At 50.7% G+C, this 26,309-nt stretch overlaps 2 protein-coding genes across 10 annotated transcripts in view; one reads left to right on the forward strand and one right to left on the reverse strand.

The window, feature by feature from the left end:
• MTMR1 (myotubularin related protein 1) overlaps positions 1–14,856 on the forward strand; it is a 77,918-nt gene extending 63,062 nt beyond the window's left edge. For 4 of the 5 annotated variants that reach the window (XM_050775321.1, XM_050775320.1, XM_050775322.1 and 1 more), the window contains 3 exons: positions 471–584; positions 5,448–5,624; positions 12,480–14,856. In XM_050775321.1, the coding sequence (XP_050631278.1) occupies positions 471–584; positions 5,448–5,624; positions 12,480–12,644 (456 nt within the window). In that variant the 3' untranslated portion in view covers positions 12,645–14,856. The remainder of the gene's footprint in view (positions 1–470; positions 585–5,447; positions 5,625–12,479) is intronic. The other variant, XR_007722433.1, reaches the window with a different exon arrangement.
• Positions 14,857–16,157: 1,301 nt separating this feature from the next.
• Positions 16,158–26,309, reverse strand: part of CD99L2 (CD99 molecule like 2) — a 210,489-nt gene continuing 200,337 nt past the window's right edge. For 2 of the 5 annotated variants that reach the window (XM_050775374.1, XM_050775377.1), the window contains 4 exons: positions 25,928–26,047; positions 21,644–21,661; positions 20,176–20,241; positions 16,158–18,918 (listed from right to left, as the gene is read on the reverse strand). In XM_050775374.1, coding sequence (XP_050631331.1) covers positions 18,854–18,918; positions 20,176–20,241; positions 21,644–21,661; positions 25,928–26,047 — 269 coding nt within the window. In that variant the 3' untranslated portion in view covers positions 16,158–18,853. Of the gene's footprint in view, positions 18,919–20,175; positions 20,242–21,643; positions 21,662–22,802; positions 24,149–25,927; positions 26,048–26,309 lie in introns of those variants that run through there. The other 3 variants (XM_050775378.1, XM_050775375.1, XM_050775376.1) reach the window with 2 other exon arrangements.

Consider the following 26,309-nt stretch of genomic DNA (forward strand, 5'->3'; position numbering starts at 1 on the left):
GACTGGATCTACTGCTCCCCCTACCCCCAGCCTGGGATGTGGCTGCAGCGGGGAAGCTGGCATAATAGCAGGGCTCCCCTCATTTGTTTCCCTTCTCTCAGGGTCACAGTCCAGTACTGCCTGTTGCCAATGTCTGAAAACAGTCATTTCTTACATTGTATCCAGCTTGCTAGATGTTTCTGGCAGAAGGGTGAGTCTGGGCTCTCTTCTACCGCCATGGTGAGAAGTGGAAGCTACATAAGCTTTTCTGGGCATTGAGTACAACAAATTGAGTTGCTTCTGGTTGTTTCTCAGCCAGATCTATAAGTTTGGACTTAAAACTGTAGGTAGTTGAACTTTACTTGGGCTCAGTCTTCCTTTAAATCTTTGACTATATTCCAAGTTATAGTTTCGCTGTCTTTCATACAAAAGTAATATTACTTTTAGAAATTGGACTCTATGACTAAACCTTGTTTTTCTCTTCATTTAAGTTTCCTTCAGCATTCGAGTTTAATGAGCTATTCTTGATTACAATTTTGGATCACCTTTATAGCTGTCTTTTTGGGACCTTTTTGTGCAACTGTGAACAGCAGCGATTCAAAGACGTAAGTATACTGCGTCCTTGTCTGTTGCTTTCCGTGTGGCTCAGGCACCTCTTCTAGGAAGCGCCACTGTAGGAGGGCTGAGGGGAGGGAGGACTGTGCTCTGGTGCTATTGCTGACTGTAAATGCACTCCCAGGGTTCTGGCCAGCCCCACTGCATGTATCTAACACAAGCCCCTTCCTTTCTAGGCATGGGGGGCTGGGACCCAGCGAGCCCATGGCTCTTTCAGGAGTAGATGAGTGCTAGACCCTGGACCTCCTGACTCCAAGTTCATGTAGTCTCCACTGCACCAACTCCAAAGCTGTGGGCTTCTGCTTTTCGTCCTCTGTGGTGTTGGCCAGATTGTATTTGAAGGCCTTGGAAATGGAGTCTGCCGATTAGCCAAAAAGCCCACTGTAGGTAGCAAGCTAACACTTTTTTACATCAAAGTAGTAAAGAAGCAGTTACCAAACTTTCCAGAGTTACGTCTCGCCTCTTTCTTTTTTCCTCAGTGTGGGATAGAAGAAAGACGTGGTCAAAAGTGAGAAGACATTGGAAAAAGGCAACTTAAGGAGTATGGTCCCGTTAATAGACAAGGACTACTGCCTGTGAGCCGAGTATGTTAGGACAATATAGAATTCAGGAGAAAACAGTCTGTCAGTAACACCCACCTCCCCCTCTCTCAGCAGCGTCCCCACAGTTGACAGCACCCTCATTCTGTGACCCCACCTTGTCCTGCCTCTTCCCTGCCTCCTTGGCCTCCCCTGCTCAGTCTCCTCTGACTGGCTGCCATTTTAACCAGTCTCTAAAGTTGGAGTCACCTGGGCCCAGTCCCAGGTCCTCTTCTCCCCTCAACTCTTGTTCTGTCTTTCTAGGTGACTTTGTCTTGCCTCAGGGACCTAAATGCCTTTTCCTGCTCCTCCCCTACTCAGTACACAGCACCACTGGCTATCCAGATGCCAAGGCCAAATACACAGGAGTCAGCTTCCACTCCTCCCTCACCCTCACTCTGGCTACCACACCCAGTCCCTTGGTGAATGCTGCTGACCTTGTCCTAAAGTATATGTATATATGTATATATATGTATATATGTATATATATGTGTGTGTATATATATATATAATTTTTTTTTTTGAGATGGCGCTTTGCTCTTGTTGCCCGGGATGGAGTATAGTAGTACGATCTCAGCTCACTACAAGCTCTGCCTCCCGGGTTCAAGCGATTCTCCTGCTGCAGCCTTCCGAGTAGCTGGGATTACAGGCACCCACCACCACATCTGGCTAATTTTTTGTATGTTTAGTAGAGAGAGGATTTCGCCATGTTGGGCAGGCTGGTCTTGAACTCCTGACCTCAGGTGATCCACCTGTCTCAGCCTCCCAAAGTGCTAGGATTACAGGCCCAAAGTATATTCTTAATCTGCCACTTCTTAACTGCCTTACAGCTATAAGCCTAGCTCAAGCCCCTACTGTCTCATGCCCCTACTGTCTCACATCTGGACTAAGGCAGAAACCCAGGAATGGGCTTCCCTGATTCTCTTTCTGACCTTCAGTAGTCCATTCTAAACATAGCAACCAGAGGGAGCATTCAGTAACTGAAATCTGATCATGTGCCTCTCCCCTGCTTCCCACTGCAGTTAGAGTAAAATCCACACTGCTGCAGGCCCAGCGTGATGGGGACTTGTTAACCTCCTAATAAAAACAAAAACATTTTTAAAAGAGTGATTTTATGTTATGTGAATTATATCTCAAAGCCATTTAAAACAAATAAAACCAGAAACAGAAGAATGAAGTTCATATATAGACTTTTAACCATGGTTTTATATTTTTTTTTTTTTTTTTTTTGAGAGGAGGAGTGCAAAATTCATTCTTAAATGAGCTCTCTTGATACATAATTTACATACCGTAAAATTCACCCATCTAAAATGTACAATTTCATGGTTCTAGCATATTCACATATTTTGCTGCCATTACCAATATCTAATTTCATGAAATTTCTTTATTTTTATTTCTATTTTTTGTAGTGATGGGAGTCTTGCTATGTTGCCCAGGCTGGTCTCAAACTCCTGGCCTCAAGTGATGCTCCTGCCTCGGCCTCCCAAAGTGCTGGGATTATAGGTGTGAGCCACTGTGCCTGGCCTAATTTTATAAAATTTCTGTCACCCCCAAAAGAAATGGCATACTCAGTAGCAATTACTTCCCATTTTCCCCACCCTTATCCCCTAGCAACCATCAATCTGCTTTCTGTCTCTATGGATTTGCCTATTCTGGACATTTCATAGAAATGGAATTATACAATAGGTGAACGTCTATGACTGTCTTCCTTCGCTTAGCATAACGTTTTCAAGCTTCATCTATGTACCAATACATCCTTGTTATGGCTGAGCAATATTCCATTATATGGATAGACTGCATTTTGTTTATCCATTCATTAGTTGATAGAAATTTGGGTTGTTTCCACATTTTGGCTTTTAGGAATAATGCTACTATAACCATTCATGTACAAGTTTTTATGTGGACATATGCCTTCATTCATTTATACCTGCAAGTGGAATTGCCGGGTCATATGGCAACTATGTTTAACCTATTGAGAAACTACCAGATTGTTTTCCAAAGCAGTTGCACACACGAGCAATGTCTGAGGCTTCCAATTTCTCCACATTTCACCAACACTTACTATTTTCCTTTTTAAAAAATTATAGCCATCCTAGTGAGTGGGAAGTGGTATGTTGTGGTTTTAGATTTGCATTTCCCCAACGACTAATCATGTTGAGCATATTTCCATGTGCTTATTGGCCATTTGCATATCTTCTGTGGAGAGTGTGTATTCAGATCCTTAGTTCATTTTAAAATTGTGTTGTTTGTCCTTTTTATTATGGAGTTGTAAGAGTTCCTTATACATTCTTTGTATATTCAAGTCCCTTATAAGATACATGATTTGCAAAAATTTTATCCCACTCTATGGGTTTTTTTTTTTTTTTTTTTTTTACTTTCTTCATGGGTGTTCTTTGAAGCACAAAATGTTTTAATTTTGATAAAGTGCAATTTCTTTTTTCTCTTGCTGCTTACACTTTTGGTATCATATCTAAGAAACCATTGCTTAACCCAAAGTCATGAAGATTTGCTCCTATGTTTTCTTCTAAGAACTTTATACTTTTAGCTCTTACATTGAGGTCTGTGATCCGTTTTGAGGTAACATTTGTATACAGTGTGAATTAAGGATCCAACTTCATTCTTTTGTGTGTTGGCTTTCTAGCTGTCCCAGCACCATTTGTTGGAAAGATTTTCTTTCCCTCATTCAATTTTCTTGTCACCCTTGTTGAAGATCAGTTGACCGTAAATGTCAGAGAGTTCATTTCTGTGCTTTCTGTTCTGTTCCATTGATCTGCATGTCTGTCCTTACGCCAGCATCACTGGCATTGATTACTGTAGCTTTGTGATAAGTTTTGAAAATGGGAAGTATGAGTCCTCCTACTTTGTTCTTTTTCGGGATTATTTTAGCTCTTCCAGATCCTTTGAATTATTGTTGGTGTCTCTCTTATAAATAAATGTATAAAAATTGAAATGGTCCTAATTGAATGTTCCTGTATTTAGATAGCTCATGGGAAGTCAGCAGCAGAATGGGAGAAAATGCTGTTGGCCTTGCCATTTTCTCATTTGACTTTGTCGTGCTTGATCCATTGTTTAATATTTACCTGCCTCACCATGCCTGCACATTTGGGTGTTTTTGTTCAGATGAGCAATGCAAGTAGGTGCAGTGTTTCTGAATAGTGTACTACAAAATTAGGGGAAGAAGAGATAACTTAGTAATATATTTACTTGTCTTTATAAAGCTTCTCCAGCCTGCCACCACAGCACATTTTCCTCCAGATAGCTCTGATTTTCCAGCACAAGGAATCTTAACTGTAAAGTCTATTCTCATTTCTCAATATTAAGAGTCACAGCTGGGCGTGGTGGCTTGCACCTATAATCCCAGCACTCTGGGAGGCCGAGGCGGGAGGATCACTTGAGGTCAGGAGTTCAAAACCAGCCTGGGCTACACGGTGAAACCCCATCTCCACCAAAAAATACAAAAATTAGCTGGGCGTGGTGGTGGGTGCCTGTAGTCCCCAGCTACTCGGGAGGCTGAGGCAGGAAAATTGCTTGAACCTGGGAGGCCAACATTGCAGTGAGCCAAGATTGTGCCACTGCACTCCAGCCTTGGTGACAGAATGAGACTCCATCTCAAAAAAAAAAAGGAGTCACAAAAGCTCTATTTTCTTTTAGAGGCAGGGTCTTGCTCTATTGCTTAGGCTGGAGTACAGCAGCACAGTCATAGCTCACTACAGCCTCAAACTCCTGGCCTCAAGCAATTCTGCCACCTCAGCCTCTTGAGGAGCTGGGACTATACTTGGCTAATCTTTAAATTTATTTATTTATTTATTTTTTGTGGAGACAAAGTCTCACTGTGTTGCCCAGGCTAGTCTCAAACTCCTGCCTCAAGCAGTCCTCGCAATGTGGCCTCCCAAAGTGCTGGCCTTATAGGCTTGAGCTACTGTGCCCAGCCCACAAAAGCAAACCTTCCACCGGAATTGAAAATTGCATTTGTTGTTGGTGGACCCTGTCATCCTGTGGTTGTTAGAAAGTTCTCACTCTGCCTTTCCATAGCCACAGTTGTCAGATGCTACCTAACTTCAGCAATATGTTTTTCCAGGACAGCAAGCAGTGCGTTTTCATTCATCCCGCCATCAGGCCATGAGTGGGAAGAAGGTGGGGCTGGGACCTAGTAAATGTTCATGAAGTTTTCAGCGTTTGAATTCACTTCATTATTCAAGTCCTTTTCTTGGTGTAATACTAATTCTTGATGATATGAAGAAAAGTTTATTTCCAATGTTCTTTTTTGTTTTTCAGGATGTATATACAAAGACGATATCTTTATGGTCGTATATCAATAGCCAGCTAGATGAGTTTTCTAATCCCTTCTTTGTGAATTATGAAAACCATGTGTTATATCCTGTTGCTAGTCTGAGTCATTTGGAATTGTGGGTAAACTATTATGTACGATGGAATCCACGGAAGAGACCTCAGGTATCTTTTTGTTTTTCTTTTCATGAATGAGAGAGTATGCCTTTTTTTCCAAGTAAAGATGGTGGTATGAAAATGTGTTAATGGTAGATATTAACGTACCATACTAACGTCTTCTGCCCTTGCCTGTCAGGGTTCAATCCTTTGCATTCATGTTCCAGGAGGTTCTGCCCGTACACCAACTCTGATGCTGTTTGCTGGGTTAAAGTTAAAAACCTTAGCACTTCTGTCTCGTACTGATGAGGTACATAAAATGCCATGTGTTCCAGTGCTTGACCCTTTGTCTTATAAACTACTTTACTGCAGGTCTGGAGGGTGAGGTGGCAGCCCTTCTCCCTGTTTCCACATAGACGTGGTAGAAAGACGTGGAAAATGCATCAGGTTACAGTACATAGACCCTGTTAGTCCAGCAGTAGGAGGGCAGGTTGCTGAGTCACAGAACAGGTGCTCCTTTGAAGAAGGGGGAGAGTTTGCCCCTCCCTGCCACACTTTTTCACTATAATATTTTCTGAGATTGAACAAAATTAGAGAATGGTGCACTACAGGGGCCAGTCTGCCAAGCCTGTGTCCTGTCTTTGTGTTCAGTGGCTGAGCTCTGGCTGCGGGTTCCTGAAGGGCTCCCCACATCCTCCACTGTGTTGTGCTTTGGATTCCGTCCTGCCCTGCACCCCCAATCTCCACCTGGGTGGCCAGGGCGTGATTGGTTCTGGGTGGTGAAGAAGACGGGTAGAGGCAGCCTGTACCTCCATGGACAGGTAACTGTCTGCTGAGACTTTTCTTTTTCTTATTTATTTATTTATTTATTTATTTATTTATTTATTTATTTTTTGAGACGGAGTCTTGCTCTGTCACCCAGGCTGGAGTGCAGTGGCATGAGCTTGGCTCACAGCAACCCCTGCCTCCCAGGCTCAAGTGATTCTCCTGCCCCGGCCTCCCAAGTAGCTGGGATTACAGGTGCACAGCACCATGCCTGGCAAATTTTTGTATTTTTAGTAGAGACAGGGTTTTGTCAGGTTGGCCAGGCTAGTCTCAAACTCCTGACCTCAGGTGGTCCGCCCGCCTCGGCCTCCCAAAGTGCTGGGATTATGGGCGTGCACCACTGGGCCAGGCCTGAAATTTTTCTTTTGAGTTGAATACTCTCAGAGTTTAACTGCAGTCCATCAGGAGCGTGTATGCAGGGCATTGTTTAACAGCATTGCTCTGTCAGCCAACGATACAGAAATCTGTCTTTCCTCTCCATCCTCCTGCTCCCCCATCCCTCTCACCTAGGGTATTCCTGATCTCCATATCATCTCCATGCTCCACTAGCCATGGGGCAGTCTGAACTGCTCATGTTCCTTTTCAGCTGCCTGGCCCTGGAACCTCAGGGATACGTCACTATAGTACCCCAGCCTGCCAGCTGGAAAGCTCCCTCACTGGTAGCCTTAGCTCCATGATCCATCTGCTGGGTGTGCCCCGCTGCCCCAGGCTGCTGCTTGGCCACTCCTTACTGGATCCTTTGCCCTCTACCACAGACCAGGCTGGTCATCATTTGCCTCCTCTTTCCCAGATGGCTTTCTGTTTTGTTCCACACAGCTTCTGCTGCAAATGCTTTTCTCCTCTGGACCCTCTTGAGTTGGCCCTGCCACCCTTACGACCTCAGGAGTGTTTTCCAGAACACTGTGATCGGTGCTCACTCAGCCCAGTACTTGTACGCTGGGCCTGGGGAGGTGGGAAGGAGTCCTGGCTGTGGGGGAGCTCCTGCATCCCAGGGTTGCCCTTAGCCACATCTCCCCTGTACATGCCCTGCCCCTGCTTGAAGCAGATGCCCCATGTGAATGAGCTACCCTTTGTGTCTTCACATGTATGAAAACAACTAGTGTTTGATCACCTCTTTCAGCTCTTCCCAGAGTCTTCCTTGGATAGGAGAGACTTGCATCTGTGTCCCCCTCCCACTAGCCAGGGAGCTGCTGGGACTCATGCTGCCCTGGAGCCTTTCCTGTTGAGCGCCCTCTTCTCTGTTCACCTAGTGCTCTGGTGGCCCTATGTTTATTGCCCAAACTAGCCTACTTTGAGAAAGAGAGCGGAGGTGCTGGTAATAATCGGTCTGCAGAATTCCCCAAGGTATTCAATACTGCATTGGCGTATTTGCCTGCCTGCTGCTGCACCTACAGACCACAGGCTTTGAAACCACAGGGCCCTCAGGATCTAACATGGTGTTTGGCAACTAACAGAGACTCGACAAATGTGACTGACTGAACGCATGAGTGAATGAAGAGGCGCGCCCCTCAGCTGCAGGCCAGTTCCTCCCGCACATCTGCTCTCTCCAGCCCCTTGAACCTGCGTTTATTCCTGCTACCTCTGGTGGCTCTTGCCCCTCAGCCTACAGAGGACTCACACCTGCCCACCCTAAACGTGTCCTGTCCCCACTGGCCTCTCCCTCAGGTCTCCCCTCCACACCCAATCCTCTGGGATATTGGAACAGCCTTCTACCTACTCTCCCTGCCACATTCTGCCTTGAGTCCACGTTCCACCTTCCTGCGGAGAGGCCTTTTGCTCCTGCTTGACAGCCCAGACATCACCTTCTGTGGCTGCCCAATGGCTCCAGCTCCCCACGTCCTCCGCCACTTGGCTACCATCTGAGCTTCTGGCATCATCTTAGCTTCCTTCTTCCTCTTTAAAAAAAAAAAAAAATTACATTTCTGGCCGGGCACAGTGACTCACGCCTGTAATCCTAGCACTTTGGGAGGCCGAGGTGGGCAGATCACGAGGTCAGAAGTTTGAGACCGGCCTGACCAGCATGGTGAAATCCTGTCTCTACTAAAAATACAAAAATTAGCCAGGCGTGGTAGTGCACGCCTGTAATCCCAGCTACTCAGGAAGCTGAGGCAGGAGAGTCGCTTGAACCCGGGAGGCGGAGGTTGCAGTGAGCCGAGATGAGATCGCGCCACTGCACTCCAGCCTAGGCGACAGAGTGAGACTCCGTCTCAAAAAAAAAAAAAAAATTATATTTATCTCTCCCTTTAGACTTCCTGCTCTGCAAGACTAGTCCCTGCTTATTATTAATTGATCTTTTAAGTTATTAATCTAATAACTGCTTGTCATTAGATTGAATCCTTCCCCAAATGAGAATTGAGTTTGAAGGCGAGCTGTCTGAAATGGCCCATGTGCCCAGAAACTATCAGTGAGCATGAGAGGTTGCTGGTCCCATTAGCATCTTCTGTCCTGGCTTTCAGCCCAAGACGTCTATGTGCAGGGTGACCTGCTGCCCTGTCACTGGAGTCCAGGTCCAGCACTGCTCTCCTTTCTGACCTCAGGTGCATTATTTAAGATGCTAAACACAGGGGCCCATGAAGCACTTCTTGCCAGTCAGTGGTCAACTTGGGAACCAAAGCCTACATCCCCCTTCCAGCACCTTCCTCTTCACTGGTGTGTATTTCTGCTTAGGCATTTTGCTGAGTTTTTCCGTCCTGGGTGGCTTCTATTTCATCTGTTTTAGCAACAGGGAAGACGGGCTACAGAGTGTCAGAAGTCACTGTGTTATTTAAATCACACAGGGTTACCAGGTAATATTCTTGGTGACTCAAAGGACCAGGTGGTTGGTGGAATGTCATTAACATTAGCAGAAAATCCAACAGAACTATGCCTGATCTGAAGTGCCTTTGGCTAAACGGAGCCTCTCGATTACTGCAGGAGGCCCCCGTGCCCCCGCCATGCTCTCCCTTGTGCAGCAGGTTGCAGAGGTGAAGACATGCTGAGCAGCAGAGAGGGTTAGAGTGGGGTCCCACAGGGGCACACCCAGGCTCAGATGCTTGCCCCCCACATGAGGCAGGGAACAGATCTTTCCTAAAACCTACAAACTGCGTGACAGATCTGTTCCCAGATGTGGCCAGATTCTCACACACGTAAGCGAAGTCACCTGCAATGATGATGATGGAAACCACAGCAAAAGCGCCTGTAAGCTGCAGTCCTCTTGTGTGCCAGTGAGCTGTGTACACACATGACCCCAGTTAACACTCCCAGCAATTAATTCCACGATGCAGAGAATGAGGGAAGGGTCAGACAAGCAGTGACTTGGTTGAGATCTTGCTGCCCAGTGCGTGTAGTTGTGGAAGGATGCCCCCGACGGGGTCAGATCCCGTCTCTGCAGTGACTCACCGCCTGATCTGCGGCAGGGTCCTGAGCCTTGCTGGGACCTCACAGGGGATTATTGATCAGGAAGTGAATCCATTCCAAGTGCACTGTGCTCGGAGGGTAATAGGTGGGTGGTCCTGCTTTTTGCATTCTCCCTCCACTGTGCTACACAGAAGACAGAACCAAGAAAGAGTACATGGGCCACAGCTTGTTATCCTATATGCAATAGGCATGTGTCGGACACCTCCTAGGTGTGGACAACAGTGTGTTGGGGAATGGGCTGGGCCTTGGTGATGATGGACGCTGGGGAGGTAGGTTGGAGTTTGGACTTCATTCCAGGGTTTGTGGGAACCATCCCAGGGTTTGCATGACAAAGCCAAGTGTATGTTCTAGAAAGCCCACTCTGGCGGCATCGAGGTGGATGGGAATGGGGGTTGGGGAGTGCAGTGAAGACAGGCAGAGATCAGTGGCTGGTGTGGGTGTCCAGTGACAGGGCCTGAGGAGCCAGGTGGGGCAGAGAGGAGGAGGAAGAGAGGGGAGGGGAGGGAGTACGGGGGTAAACAGCAGGGGAGATGCAAGCCTGTTGGGCCTCTTTTCTCTGAGAAGGCAGTAGCTCAATTGGCTGCCGAGAAAGGGGTTCTCTGGGCATCCATCAGAGGATGGCTGGGTGTGGAAGGCCCATGGGCATCCTGTTTCCTTTGGGACTGTCTTGCCTTATGTCTTGTGATGCTAGCACCCATGGGGCAAACATGACTGGCCCTTAGATGGGAATTTTCTCTAACGCAATCCTCTGTTTAAGCCTCCGAGTTTTCTATTCCTTCAGGCATGCCCTTGATTTGTTGCAAATGAACATATGTGAGTAGGCCGGCGCGGTGGCTTATGCCTGTAATCCCAGCACTTTGGGAGGCCAAGGTGGGCAGATCACTTGAGGTCAGGAGTTCGAGACTAGCCTGGCCAACATAGTGAAACCCCATCTCTATTAAAAATATAAAAATTAGACACAGTGGTGGCGGGCACCTGTAATCCCAGCTGCTCAGGAGGCTGAGGCAGGAGAATCGCTTGAATTTGGGAGGTGGAGGTTGCAGTGAGCTGAGATCGTGCCTCCAGCCTGGGAGAGAGAGTGAGACTGCACTCCGCCTCAAAAAAAAAAAAAAAAAAAAAAGAGAAAGAAATATGTGAGAAAAGATGCAAACAGCTGGTGAAGAAGTGATAGCAGTGCGTTTGAGCAGTGCTGGGCCTCTGCCCTGGGTGTGTGTCAGTGGTGTATTTCCCTGCGTGTCTTGCTTCTTGCTGAGGCCACATGCCTGTAGATGGATAATGGGAGCTTGATTGCAAGGCCTTCCCTTATCTGATCAGAATTAAATGATCCTACAGACAGGAAAATACACCAGATGGGTCCTAAGGGTAAGAGAGGAGCTGGTGCCACCTCCCAGAGGCCTCTGGGATCTGCCTTTGCCATCACACTCCACTCCTGTCCCCTCTCTTCTTCCTGTGACCTGCCCAAGGGGGCCATTTGTTCTCAGCCCACTGGGTGCTGGTTACTGAGCACCCTGTTATTAGAGGGACCTGGCTGCTGTCTTGCAGTCTTGCTTTCATCCTCCTTCCGTCTCCCCCCTCTCTCCAGGAGGGCTGATCACCGTTGGCACACACGGTGGTACAGCTCAGTCTTTGAGGGAGTGGGGGCAGGACCTGGTGAAAGGTGAGCCAGAGGGCCAGGCTGGAACCAGACTGCAGAGGGCCTTGAGGCCCCTCTCAGGGCAGGGGGAAGAAGCCCCTGGAAGGTGTTAACTGAGGCTTAGGAGCCAGCCCTGTGGCTGCTGTTTACACACGGGATCAGGGACCAGGGAAGGCTGGAGAGCTCCCCAGACACCACCCTGTTTCTCCCTCAGCCCCAGTCTGAGGCTCTGATCAGCCTTGCCCCCAGCCAAAGAGCTCCAGGCGAGAAAAGCTGGGTCTTGGATGTCTCGCACCCTAGTAGCTGCTGGGGACAGCTTCTTAGGCGAGTGGGTTGGGTGCTATGACTATAAAATAGCAGGACTGGATGTCCCATATGCCCCAGGAAAACCTTTCTTGTTTATATTCACCCCTGTCCCGCAGTTGATGGGTTTAAAAGAGAAAAGCTAATTAGGGTGAGGCATTGCGGTGATGCTGAGCAAGGAGCAAGGGCCTGGTCCCTTGGGGAGGCTCCCCACCCCCACCGGCACCGCCCGCTCCAGGGGGCTTCTGGCAGATCCTGCTCCGGTTGATGGAAACACAGCTTCAAGTTGTAGAAAGTGCTGATTTCACAGAAGGATTTTCAGTCAGCAGAGCTATTTATAAAAATGCAAAAATACAGAGATAATGGAGATGCTGGAAAGGGGTCTGCGTGTAAACATTTCTGACGCACAGTCTTTAGGACACTGCTTGCGCCGAGTCTGCACACGGTGCCCTTGGTTGATCCGTGGTGCGCAGTGTCCCCGCGCCTGCTTGTCTTCTGAGAAACTGTGGGAGCCTCCCCATGGTGCCTTTTCATCCCGGCTCAGCAGCTCAGCCTCCGGAGCTGCACGACAGCCTCAGTGGCAGCCAAAGCTCATGGAATGGGGTCCCATTGTCCACCTGACGCGAGATGAGTCAACGCCTCAGGAGACTTTGGCCACTCTAGGAGTCTGGGTGGTGAAAAACTCCTGAAGCCAACAGCATCTCCATGTGGAAATGCTGTGGTAGGAGGATGGCCTGATAATGCAGCTTTGTCTCTGTTCCCTCCAGATGCCCATTCACCAGAATCTCAAGGAGCTGCTGGCCGTCAGGGCGGAGCTGCAGAAGCGTGTGGAGGGCCTGCAGCGGGAGGTGGCCACACGTGCTGTCTCATCCTCATCTGAGCGGGGCTCCTCGCCCTCCCACTCCGCCACCTCCGTCCACACCTCAGTCTGACGAGCGAGGCCAGCCTGCTGCCCCACTGTCTGCCAGCGGCTCAGGAAAGGGGCCTGGCCATCACCGTTATGGCTGTAGCTTGTGATCTTGTCTTTTAGGATTAGGCCCAGGGACCATTTGTGTGGCTAGGTGACAGCTCCCACTGTTGGCAAGTGCTTTTTGTTTTGTGAACAGCCCGTTACCCTCCTGTCAGCGGTTTCACAGGGGAGCCGTCTGTCACATCCACCCTGTGAAGCAACTTCTAGTGTCCAGGCAGCTTGGGAGAAACTAAGTGAATGGATTGCAGTACTGAGGTTCAAGAAAGCTGTGCGCCATTTCTTTCCAAGTTAAATCCTTCAGTAACAACAAACACCATTCACTTCAAGACGCATTGCCAGCCCCATGGCTTCCCTCAGCTCTTGGCCACAACTTGAAAACTGTTTTGAATGAAGTACTTGGGGAGAAGACAGACCACTGCCCTCTGTTCCACAGTTCTCTTCATGCACGGGGTCCTCCTGTAACAATTACTGTTGTGTACATACAAGGTATTTTTAGAGAAGAGAAACAGGCCTTTATTTTCCTATGTCCTTTTTTACGTTTAGAATAGTCACCTGAGGAGAGATCAGCTCAACTGTACTGTGGGAGAAATTATTTTCCAACAAACCTCATGCTCATTTTTCTGTGGTGCATTTGAAATGGGATTTGAACATGGTCATTTCAAGGACAACGTGTTCTGTCCTCACCTCACTCTGGTACTCACCTCTTGGGGCGGCTCAGCCCATTCATGGGGACAGCACCAAGCGGCCATGCTCAGTCTTCCAGCCCCGCTGAGGGTAAACCGAAGCCTCTGGCAGCTGTGCACAGGTGCTGGCCTCTCGCTCCTTCAAGGAGCGCTGCCTGTCACTCGCTCCTGGGCTGTCTGGCCATGCTTCCCACCACCACTTTACCGCTGCCAGCTGCCAGGTTCAAAGCAAGTCTGCTCTTATGTTATTTGCCTGTATGGAATCATTTCTCATTTTATCACAGTTCCTTCAACTCAGCTTACTCACATGGCTGCCTGTTAATATTTGAAAGCAGCCACTGTGCTGTGGCTTTGGTTTGGAAAAGCATAGCACGCACTTCCCTTGGTTTTCCCTTCCCAGAGCCGACCACAGCTGGTCAGCCCTCTTCCCGCTCCTGAACCTTTACTGACTGACTTTGAGCTCTGTGACTCCATCAGTCCTCGCAGGAATTAATTTACCACCCAGTGATTCAATCCACTTGCGCGCCATAGCTCTGAGCTCCTCTGTGTGACATGCCACAGATGATTATTGCACACCTGGGTCCTGCCCCAGCAGGCCATGCCCCTCCCTCATGCTGTGCCCGTTGCTGCAACTTCCCCCCACCCCACCACGGGCTGCAGGAATTCAGCCTTTAGAGGCAGAGGCGGCTGCAGCGGCTCCTAAAGTCAAACCCCAGCGTGACTGCGTAACAATGTTAGCTGGCTGTTTTCAAATGACTGGATTCCAGACAAAGTCCTACAAATTGACCTTATTTTTGAAAATATGTTAAGGGTTTTTTAATAGAGAATGGATTTTTTTTTAAAAAAAACTGGGAACCTCCAGATTCTTACTGAAAATTATCCTTCTATAAGATAGCAGAGAGATTTATTCAAGGTAATTTGATAACCTAAAATCAATTCTCCATTTTTATCACATGTGGGATTTGTTGCTAAATCATATTCGACATTAGCTTTTATGTTCCTAACATATCTGAACGTTATTTATGAATGGATAAACTGGATTATAGATATACTGATTTTTTTTTTAATGGGGACATTTCCCATTTTCTTCCCAGACATATGTAATCCCCTGGCTGACCAGGACTATTAAACATAGTGTGGACTGGATGATGCCTTCGACAAACCAGAGAAGCCAAGTTGTGGGGAGCTGGTGCCTGGAGTGGGCCCTGTGCGCCTCACCTGGCGGAGGCTGGGGGGCTCCGTCAGCAGGACCCTACAGACTCCTATTCCATTTTAAAGAAGCACAACGGGTCATTTCCCTTTGTATGTTCCTAGTGCAAAACTGTTTCTAAAACATCTTGAAGTATAGTTTTGTTACCCAAGCAATTTTTGTTTTATGTGTACTAGAATGCGAAACCTTTACGGTTCGGGTTTTTAAAAACTGGTACAGTATTGTATTTGTCTCATCTGTTGCACTGTATTTCAATCTGTAATTAAAATGATCTTATGTTTGCTCCCTGGTCTTTTTTAAGTATCTCAGATTTTTCCTTTGAGGAAAATCAGTAATAAAATCACATGGATTGAATGTTGACTGTGTGTCAAGCACAGTTAATATATGTGAAGTACGTTTATGTGATTTAATTCATTCACTAAATCATAAATGTGTCATGGGGCTTGCGTATTTTGGCTGAAACAGGAAATACTGACTGTGAAGTCAGAAATGCCCTCAGCTCTAACCTTGAGAAAATGTGGACGACTTGGAGAAAGGTCTGGAGACACCTGAGAGTCAGCGCGATGAGGCAGTCCTTCGTGCGCAAGCACAGTGCTCTCTAAGGCCCCAAACTGCCCCCACCCCAGAGGAGTGTTCACCTTTTCAGGGCTAAAAAGGCCTGGATGAATTTGCAGCACCCTTGGTGTCCTGTGTGTGTCGGTCTTCTTGTGAAGGGTATGGGGTCCCTGTCCTTCTCCACACACGTCACTACTGAGTGAGCCAGAGCGCCCGGTATTTATTAGGCACAGAGGATGCCCAGGGGGCTGCTTGCCACTCAGCCTTCCCCAGCAGTGAGATCAGGGCAGCAAGCAAGGCCAGGAGGGCCGCTGCACCAGGTCCCCGCTAGCCACGCAGGACGCTGCACAGGAGAGGTACCTGGCGGTCTCAGGTTTGAGAGGACCTGGTGCTGTTTCACTAGAAGCAAAGGTTGGCAAAACAGAATGAAACAACCGGCCTCCATGTTAAAACCCAGGTTGGTGAAATGCCCTGAAATGTCTTCTCAATTTGAAGCTAAGATGCCAGCTGATGAGAAGGACAGACTTTATCCCAAACAGGCCACTCTCCATGAGGTTGCAACAAGTGACGAAGTGCAGGGTCCCTTTCTCACTCAGCTTTCTGGTTGAAACAACTGCACGTAACTGGAACCTCCACTGGTTACTAGCCTGCTTTGAAGGCGGCAGAGCAGTCGATTTGAGATTTGCGAGCCTGGGACTCTGCTGCTTCCAGACCCCAACTGGGCAGCCCCGGACTCGGCAACCCATGTAGCCTGGGAGCGGCCCCGCAGCACTCTGCTCCTGCCTCTGCCCTCTCTAACCCCAGGACATTGGTCGCTCCACATCCCCTGGCCTTAGCTGCTTGTACAGTGAGGGGCCACTCTTGGAAGTCCTGACACTGAGCTAGTCACTGAAGGGTAAATGCAAGCTTCTAGAGAAAAACCTTCGGCTGGGGGCGGGGGGAGGTCAGCTCTGCATCATAAATTACTTTAGGGAAAAGTAGCAACACTTGACCAAGGGCGTGCCTTAACACCATCAGAAGACAAGGATCTGCTTGGTGCCATTTTATTTAATGCAAACACGAGACAGTTTACAACTCGCACCTGGACACAAGCACATGAACAGATGTACAGGGAATTCTAGAATTTTGAGATCAGTCTCCATTTCTTCCTCAGGGCCCCGGCACTGAACCCCAGCCACTGTCCCAGAGCCTCCCCTCTGGGTCCCACCCCAGAAGCCACTCACACCTCCTTCTGCCCATCTTTATCTTTCCTTGAGCTGTGACTTCACCCAGCATGTGCTCAGAGTTGTTACAAATTTTCTCTGCCAAATTAAGCTGATAGAAATTAGCCACTTTCAACCAGTCCTTCCAGTCCACCGTGTCTCCCCTCTCACCTGGGACAGGTCCATGCTGGCCAGTTCAAACTTCAGCTAGACACACGGTGACTAGAGCCCGCGAGGCTTCTGCAGGTGGCAGTGTCGAGCAAGTTAAGATGTATGCGGGAAGGAGAAGCTCCTGAAATGAACGTTCTGCAAACAGAAGGCTGAGGGGTCTTCCAGGCATGTCCAGGCACTAGGAGCCGCCACCGGTGGGCTTGAGTGCCAGGCTCCAGGCTTTGTGCAGAAAGCACCCGGGTGGGTAAGGGAGAGCAAAATGGGTCTCAACTGCAGTCAGTGCTACTGCGAACGTGGTTTCACGGACAGTACATATTCTACATCACAGCTCTAGGGTTTCAAGGACTTTGCCATCCGATAGGCCTCACCATAAAGATAAGGTGGACAACCCCTGAGGTCACGCTGTCCAGGTGGCGACAGGCCATGCATGCCAAAAGCCCCCATAGCCACCTCCAGCCCAGCACCAGCCAGAGGGTGGGACCATCAGCTCTTGATGTGTCAGGGAGGGACAAGCCTGACAAAATTCACAATCTGGCCAATAAGTGTGGGAGGCCCTGGAAACAGGCCAATCCTGCAAGCCACTCCACCCTCACTAACTTCCTGAAGCACTGGAGGCTTCTTGAGACCAGGCCAAGGTTTCTTTCCTTCACGGCACCACGCAGAGACATTTCTGCAGTGCTGCAGGTCCCCCTTCAGCCACACAGTCCAGGTCTGTCAGGGATTACCGGGCTGAGCAGGAAAAGGGGTGGTAAGGAGCCCACAGGCACGCACTGGGAATGGCCTCACGAGGCAGCCTGGAGACACAGTGCTACAACTGATTACCCTCCACGACAGGCATGTTTGCAGAACAGACACGAGGCATGCGTTAGACAGATGCATGTGGGGGCTACAGATTCCAGTGGTTTCCTTAAGAAACTGGAGTTGGCTCATCCCGCTCAGCAGACAATCCCGCTCAGTGGACAGCCTATGGAACACGTGGGGCCATCCTGCAGACCAAAGAGGCCCGTGAGATTTGTAAGATCCTGCCTGTCCGGTGACTCATATCTGCTTTCAGAAGTGCTTTCTGACATGGCAAACTGATCATCAGTAGACAGGGGCCCTAGACCCTAGCATGTGGTTCTGTCCCGTGAGCCTCTGACAACAGAGCTCACCGGGACAGAACCACATGTGAGCCAAAGGAACATTCTAGGAAACCAGCTCTGCTCCAGCCCAAACCAGGCAGCTCCATGCCAGGTGAGGGGCTAGTCATGGGGTTCCGGTGTTTGCCACGGTGAGCATGGGTTCCCTCCCACGCACTCTCCCTCAGAACAGACAGGTAGGCTGACCACAGAGCTATAAAGTCACGTGTGTTTCACTAAACCAAGCAAACGTGTCTTTCCCCTCTCCTCCCCCGCCGCCCCCAATTACATTTTTAAGCAAACAACAAGCATGATTCTGGCTTTGATGCTCGTTCTTGACATTGGTAGCTCTTGCTACCAAAATAGGAATAGATACAGGGTGGAGGGTGCGCACCTCTCCCCAACACAGGATAAAACTCATCTCCAATGCAGAAATGATTCCTAAAGACCTTGATCATGTCACCCCTAAGGCCACATCCAGTCCCCTATGGAATCAGATGGGAAACAGGCCTATGAATTGCTTCATACTTATCCAGAGGATTTCTAAACTCTCAGGGCAGGACTATCATGAGATACATGTCTGCACTTAAATAACTGAAAGTCTCCACTTGGACCGGCTCTCTGGAAGCCCAGCAACATAAAACCTGGGATGGGGAAGACCGAAGTGAAACCATCATCCTGGGTGCTGCGTGCGCGTGGTGTTACTTGGTGCTGACTGGTTCGCTCCTTGCAGGGGCTCCAAGTGAAGTGAGTGCAGGCTGAGTTCCCCACCTGCAGCTCCTTGAGGTCACCGTCAGGGGCTGTTGGCAGAAACCTGCCACAATGAGCCACTCCAGTGTGCAGGGGTCACAGTCCCATGGGTTCAAACTCTTGTCCCCTAAGCATACATGTCATCCAGCCCCAGCATCCTCTTGGCCCCCACATCCTGTGCTCAGTAAAGCTGGAGGCAGGCTGGCTTTGGGAGTTGGTGGCTCAGCAGTTCCCGAGGCTGGTGCTGGCTTTCTATCAGAGCTGGCTCTTGAATTTCGGCACCAAGTCTCAGAGCACCTGTGGCAGGGCAGAGAAACCAAACTCACAAACCCCCAGAGCTCGTCCGGAAAACTTAGACCAACAAGGAGCCGACGACACAGAGCAGCACAGCAGCTGTGGGTCCAAATGAAGGGTGGGGAGAAGGGGGGAGCCGGGTGACAAGCGGTGGCACCACTGTGCACGCCTACAGCTGGACAGGGCCCTCAGATCCTGGCTGGTTCGGGTGGTGGCGGCTCTGCAGACTGCGTGTGCAACGCGGAGTATTTCACTAGGGGAAGAAGAGGCCCGTCAGAAGGAATTCTGCTCTGTCTTGCACGGAAGCGGCAAATACAGCAGCAAGCAGGTGCTGGGAACAGAACTAGGTTTCCCTTTGTGTCCTGTGGGGGGCCGCTTAGCCCTGCCTGCACAACTTTCCCTCTGGGACCCACTCCCTGTCCCCAGTCAGGACTATCCTGAGCCTGGGAGTTTTGGGCGGGTCAAGGGGAGATAAAGAGAAAGCTAGATAGGCCCCGGAAACAGCTCAGCCTCCATCTCCTCGCCTAAAAAATGAGCATGTTCCTGCCAGCACTGCTGGAAGGATTATTTTAAATAAAGTGCTCAACGTAGTACCTGTCCACACAGATGTCGGCCTCATGGCGGCTAAGTGCGGCAAAGCTCGCGACAGTGGATGCGACAGTGGAGTCCATTTTCCACATCTGAACCCAGGCCTATTTTAGGTAATTTGGTGCGGCACTGCCACCCGTCTTCAGCAGTGCTGTAGGGCACCCGGCTCCCCAGTACATACCACACAGGCTGAGCTCCTCCTGGTCTCCCAGGCCCAGTCCCTGCAGCTACTGCACTGTAGTTCCAGTGGCAACACTTGCCTGAGCTGTCCGAGTCTCCCTGCCTGCGCCACCAGGCCTTGGCTGCTGGGAAGCCGGCCTGCTCCCCGACCTCAGCAAGCCTTTCTGGACCTCCTCATTGGCATCCCGTGGGCACAGGTCATATCTGCCTCGAGCAGCTGGGCACTCTAGGCCTGTGGCCTGAACTTATGCGACCTCAAATTGCCAACAGCTCCTGAATCCAGAAACTGCTTGATGGCCACAGAAGGGGGAGGGAGGGGCACAGGTGTTGACAATAGGGTCTGGGTTTTAACCAAGTTCCCTCTTGCCTGTGGCAATTTGCAAAGGGAAAAGTTCTAGGTCTAGGTTAAAAGCTTCCCCATGGCTCTGTTCAGAATGTAATTGTTTTCGCTGATGGGGAGCAGAGATGCCTGGGGCTCTGGCTCACACGAATCAAGGGCAGGGGCTGAGCAGCAGCAATGCCCAGAAGTCACGGGCATGGCAGCAGATGGCCCTGGCTGTCACCCCAGCATCTTTGGCTCATGAAAACTGGGAGGCAGGCTGATCAGGGCAGGCTTTTGCTCTGGCCGGACATTCTAGAAGCAGAGGTCTCCGTGCTTCCCTGCTTCTCTAGCACGGTTCTGCTCAGTGCTGGGACCAACTAGGAAAGTGTCAGCAAGGGACAGTGAGTACAAAGTCCTCACCTTGGGGTTCCTCACACACCACGGCTTCCAGGTTCTCTCCCTTCACGTAGTCTGCGTTGAGACCCTCTGCAAAGGGGAAAGGGCAGAGTGAGTGACGCGCACAGGACCTACGGGTCCCCAACCGTGGCTGAGAATGCCTGACCAAGCCCTCTGCAGCTAAAAAAGCAGCACAGCTGCCCTAGGGAGCTCGAAACCCTGCACCCTGGGCCACGTGAACATCCTTATCCAGACGAAAACTGTTTGTCCAGGAATTCACTGTCCAGGAGTTCTCATCGCCGTCCTCAGAAATAACAATAACATGCAGCAAAGGCTTCTGGTGCTCCATCCTCACAGGGCAGCCGCCACCACGTCAAGACGGCAGCTCCGCCCAGTGGAGGGGGTGCCCGATGGCAGGGCTCAGCACCATCCACAGGTCCATGTGCGGCCCAGGGGCCAGGGAGCCAATTGCTATGAGTGATTGATGGATGCAGGGCACCGTGGAGATGCAGCAAAGCCTCCTGCCCACATGCAGCCTCCCAGCAATACCCGTGCAGAGAGGCCAACTGGCTTAACACAGGAATAACTGCTGTGTCCACCCGAGCTTGGAGGGGCCGGCCCGCCAACAGCTGCTTCAGTCTAGTTGGTTATCTAGGCTTTCTCCACACCTATTTACAAGAGGGATTTGGGGACGGTACCAAGCATCCCCTTCAGCCAGCAAGCGCCAGTGTTCAAGTTCTTAGAGTGGACCCCACTCCTGCTGCTGCTTGCAGAGTCGAGTCTGTGTCTCATCCCTGCATAGCACAGGGACTGGAACCCTTCAGCCCCGGGTCTGTGGGAAAACCGGGGCATGGTTCCAACCAACCGACCGACCGACCGACCGACCAGGCACCAGTGCAACCCAAGCCATCGTCCTGGGCTACAGGCTCCTTGCCTAAACAAGTATGCCCGCCACCTGCCTGCCCCGGTGGCTGCTGGGCTCGAGGTGGGAGCCAAATGGGCCTGTGACAAATGCGGGCACTGCTCTTTGGCAGGTGTGGCCAGCCCCACGCAGAGCGGGGCAGGTGATGAGTGCAGTGGAAGCTGCCCCAGGTGCACCTTCCCAGCTGACAGGTGGAAGCCAGGAGACACACTCTGAACCTCATGATCACTGCCAGCTGCCACCCCAGTGGGCGCTGGATCGTTTCCTGCCTGTGGGTGGCTCTCTATGTGCTCCGCAGGCACGACCACCAGTGGACAAGTGAGCCCTCACCACGGCACCTCAACTCTCCCCCGGCTCCCGCAACATCCAGCCTGGGGACACAGCGCCTGGCAGGTGGCATCCTCTCACACGCATCAGGGCAAGCTAAAGATGGTCCCAGTTATAGCCACGTCGGTGAGTGCCAGGGAAGCAGGAGGGAGAAGAGTGGCAAGGAAGCGCCAGAACAGGGGGCAAATGAGTAAGCATGAAGGCTGAAGCAAAAGGAAAGTGAGGAAGGCAAAGCAGCATTACCTTGACCTTCTGCTGCATCTGAAGGCAAGACACAAAGCTTAGAACCCTGGAGTGAGAGCGCTCCCGACAGCAAACATGCGGGCTTTCCACACCGAGGGCAAAGGCAAGGGAAGCCAAGGGTACCCAGCAGTGGCGGGGACAGGCCTTCCTCGCAGCCACCTCCTGCTGTCTCCCCAGGGCTTTGTGTTCTGCACCCCTGCCCCCTCTACCGCCATCTCCATGTGGCAGTGGCTGAGACTCAAGGGAAAGAGTGGGGACAGGAAGCCCAACCCCCAGCTTCTCAGTGTGCTTAGCCACCCCACAAACGTCTGCGGGACCCCTCCTGATTCTGGCCCGGGCCAGGTGCCAGGGACATGATGTACACGCAGCCCCACCACGGAATGGACGGTCCAGACTCCTGATCACTGAGGCAGCAAGGCGAGCTGGGAGTCGCAGACGACACAGCAACCAACCGGCCCAATCCCGCCCCATGAGCACCAGGTGAGGTCAGCAGGGGGCGCTGTGGGACCACAGGCTGGGAGAGGCCGCTCCAGGCCTGCTGGGCGAGAGGAGCTAGGTCAGGAGGGGCAACAGCGGAGGCCCAGGATGGAGAGCACATGGCGCCCTCGGGAAGTGAAAGGCCTATGGAGGGGAAAGGATGTGGTTGGGACCAAACCATGAAGGGCTTCCAATGCCAAACTCAGGGGCTCAGCCAGGACCTTGAGGGCAGCAGGAAGCATAAGGGGGATCCACGCATTTTAAAACAGGTCCCCCTGGAGGAGAGTGAGGTGTGGAGGAGACTGGACAGGCACAAAGGTCTATGGAACCTTCTGGATGGAAGATGAGGGGGAAGACCTTGGCTCTGTCCTGGCAGGGGCCATGGCAATGGTGATAGGGAGGTGTGGCTCAAGAGGAGACCTACGTAGCTGGCACAAATCCCAGGACTGGGGAATGCACTGACATGAGGTGGGGGGACAGGAGGACTCCCAGCCTCTAGCTTGGGGAGACAGCCACACAGGAAGGTGCCATGGCAGAAGGAAGGTTGGAGGGGAAGGGCAGTGAAATCCAAGATGGACACACTGGGCCGACGGGGTTCCTGGGAGCTGCCCCGCTTTGCCTGCTGATTCACTTCGCAAAACCTCACACTGGCCCGTTTTAGGAAATAAGCATGAAAATAACGTATTTTCCTTCCATTTTAATAAGACAGATACAATCAAGATGTTCACTTTGTGCTTTAGAAATCAACCTATTTTTCTCTCTCTGTTCCTACTGACACCTGAGCAGCCTCAAGCCAGCCTCTGACTTTTTAATTCCAGAGCAGGAAGTTGAGATACCCTTGATGGGGAAACTGAGGGCCCAGCAGGAGAGGGCCCAGGCCGGCCACCCTGTCTGCTCAGCCCAAGAACTCTCCCCATCCATGGCCCTGCCCTTGCCAGGCCGAGTTACAGGGCTGGCTTTTCACCCACGTGCAGAGCCCGGAAGAGAGGCAATGGCAGGTGGGTGGCAAGCACACGATGCCTGGGAGGCTGCTCTTACTAGGAACTACAGACCTGTAGTTTAAGTAGTTTCTTTTACCCAGCATGCTTTTTAAAGTCTCAAAGCCATCCTTTGGCCTGGCCATCTCACCCAGTTTTGTAATGGGCATGGATTTGAAAACTGTGGACTGTCGCATCTCACCATTAGGCTAATGATGCTATAGTGAAGGATGCCCCGCCCCATGCCAAAAAAGATGTGCGAGCCCTCATTCCTGGAACCTGTGAACGTGGCCTTATTTAGGAACAGGGTCTTTGCAGGTGTAATTAAGTTAAGGCTGTTAAGATGAGGTCATTCTGGATTTAGGATATAAAGCGAGATTGGAGTGATACAGCCACAAGCCAGGGAACACCCGGAGTCCCCTGGAACTGGGAGAGAATCAACTTCTATTGTTTTGAGCCACTCAGTTTGTGACTCTTGTTCTGGCAGCCCCAGTGAACTCATACAGCTTTGGCAAACTTCACCAGTGAGCCCTTTTGGCTCCTGGGGCATTAGCCTTTTTGTTCAAAGAGCTCACAACTACTTTGTTGCTACAAACCAAGCCTCCTTGCCACTCCAACCACCTAGAAGGGGAAATCATCAGAAAATCAAGGCCAAAATGTATCTGACATGGTGCTTCCAGCCAAAAACGCTCTCCAGCAAAGGTCCAAACAGGAGAAGACCTCTAGCCAGCCACCAGGACCTCCCCTGCCACTGTGGCCTCCATTTTGAGGGCATCTCTGGGTGTAGGATTTATTTTAATAATAAATATTTGTTAAATGTCATTTTAGTTACCAACTAGTTTAATCAATCATACAGGAAAGATACTTCTCTCAGTCAGTTCTAACTTTTTCCTACAGGCCTGGTTTAATCCAAATCTGGGCTTTTATCTTTTCCCAAGAGACCATCTTGAGAACCTGGATGCTTATCCAAAATCTTGACTCCTCTCCTGGCAAGCACGATGCTCTCAGTTGTTCTCCCGAAGTGTCCCTGGCCAGGTCCTTGCTCCCTCCCCTAAAACAGGGAGGGGAGACGAGCATGGAGAGATCCCAGCCCAAAAAGCAGTTTCAAATGAGGATCCCTGACCATGGGGAAGGCCATGTGTCCCAGAATTCCCATCTCATTCCAATCCACCTGCCGGAGGGAGAGCCCACAGAGGACAGCCTTGGAGCCTCTTGGACAGAAACCCCCTGTATTAGGCGGCTTCTACTTTTTTGCCAAATGCAATAAGAACAAGGTCAGAGATTAAGGGCTGTGACTATGTACCTGGTTGCCCTGGGCTCGTTGTTCCAGGCACAGCCCAGGAGGCTGATGCAAAACTGCCCCCGCCACACTAAGTGCAACTCGATCCTCTCGCCCAGTGTCTCCATCTAAATATCAGTGTCCACGCATTGAGAAGGTTGGATTCCCATCTTTTTCACCAGTTAGAAGATTCCTTGACTTTTGAGTTGAGGGAAAGGGATAACTCTAAAAACCATCCAGTCCCCAGCCCTGGACTCTGTCTGACCCACTCCCTGCTCACGCCACTCTACAGTCAAGCTTCCTGATCCACGGTGGGTCAGTGGGATCTCAAGCAGGGTGGCCATGAACAGTTTTGCAGGCTGTGCACTGACATGTCAATGTGTTCCTACAGTACTGCTGTGCATGCTGTGTGTGTCGCCCTGGTCAAGAATGTTCTACAAGAGTGAAGGAAACAAATATGATGGTCAGATGAATAAGCAGTTGGAGACTTCAGCAAAGCATCTTGGGACCCAGGTTAGTTTTCTGGGAAGCTCAGTTCAGGCTAGATTTAAGGGCAGAGGACCACGGCAAGGGCAGGGGAAGAGCCACGTGGGCTGTTTCTAAGCTTCCCCTCGCATCAAAGGGGCCACGGAGTGGAAAGAGACAAGCTACAGCTGAGTCACATTCTGTCGCTTGAACTGAAAATCTCCAGCCTTGAACTGGAGACATGCTCCACTCAGCAAACAGTGACAGAGCATCAATCTGTGCTTATAAAAGGGATGAGCGAGGTCTTCTCGTTCCCACAACAGCATCGCCACAGGGCTCGCTGATGTGGGGCGCTGATGGGTGAAGACAGGATTCCATCTGTAACTATTCCATTAATGCATAACTTGCAGACTCACAGCTACAGCATGAGATGAAAACTGTCTTTTAAAAACCTAGTAAAGGGTGGTGGGCGTGGTGGGGGGAACCACGGCATTCTTTCTCTCACATTCCTACTTCTTTGGAGCAATTCATGATTCCGTTTAGTTTAGTTTGTGGCGCGTGGGGGGAAGAGCACCAGGCAGTGACTTCTCAGGATGTGATGGGGGCACTGCCAGAGCAATAAGGGCCGTGTTTTGCAAACCCCCAGGAACCACTGCCCTCTGCTCCTGAGGGAGCCAGCAGCATGGGAGGGAGCTACTGACGTAGGGCCTCCAAAGGCCCTCATCCCCTTGGCTGAGGTCTGAAGCTATGGGTGCAGTCCAGGGTCCCTCCCATTCTACGTGAAGGAAACATCACAATGGTCACTGAGCTCTGTCCCCACAGAAGTACCCCTGGGAGCTGGGGCCCTGGGAAGGTGAAGGTCATCAGGGCCAGCCCCATCTGCTCTTGCAGGGTGGTTTACACTTTAATTCAGCCTAGATCTGTCCCCAGGGATTTCCAAAACTGTAGCCTCCACCCCCGTCCCAGGAAGTCTGCTTGGGAGTGGGTCTCAGGCAGGCTGTGGAGGGATCTGGATCTGTCCTGGACCCTTTCCCTCCACAGACCTTGCCGGCCGGTTCCCAGCCATGAGTGGGCGGCTGCACTTACGCTGAATGCTGAAGCAGAACTTCTTCTGCTGGTAGGAGATGTAGCTGGAGACGGCACCAATGAGGGCCATGGCCAGGGCGCTGACCACCCCCGCAATGGTGCCGGTCTCTGCCACCGTGCCTGTATGGAGAAGGGGGAGAAATGAGGACAGGTGAGGTCAGAGCCAAAGCACCCCAGGGAGCAGCCCGGGAGCCTGCTTTTCCTCTAGCACCAAACTAAGTTCATTCAGATGCCCACAACCCCCAAGCCAGCAGGAGAGGGCCATGCCACCCAGATCTAATGCATTACAAAGACATGGTGCCCCTTGGATTTGCCTAGGACTTCTCATTCTCTGTAAGGACTTCACTTTTGAGGAGCTTGAAAGGGAGACATGGAAATGGTG

The sequence above is a fragment of the Macaca thibetana genome, chromosome X (genome assembly GCF_024542745.1).
Source record: "Macaca thibetana thibetana isolate TM-01 chromosome X, ASM2454274v1, whole genome shotgun sequence".
NCBI classification, from domain to species: Eukaryota; Metazoa; Chordata; class Mammalia; order Primates; family Cercopithecidae; genus Macaca; species Macaca thibetana.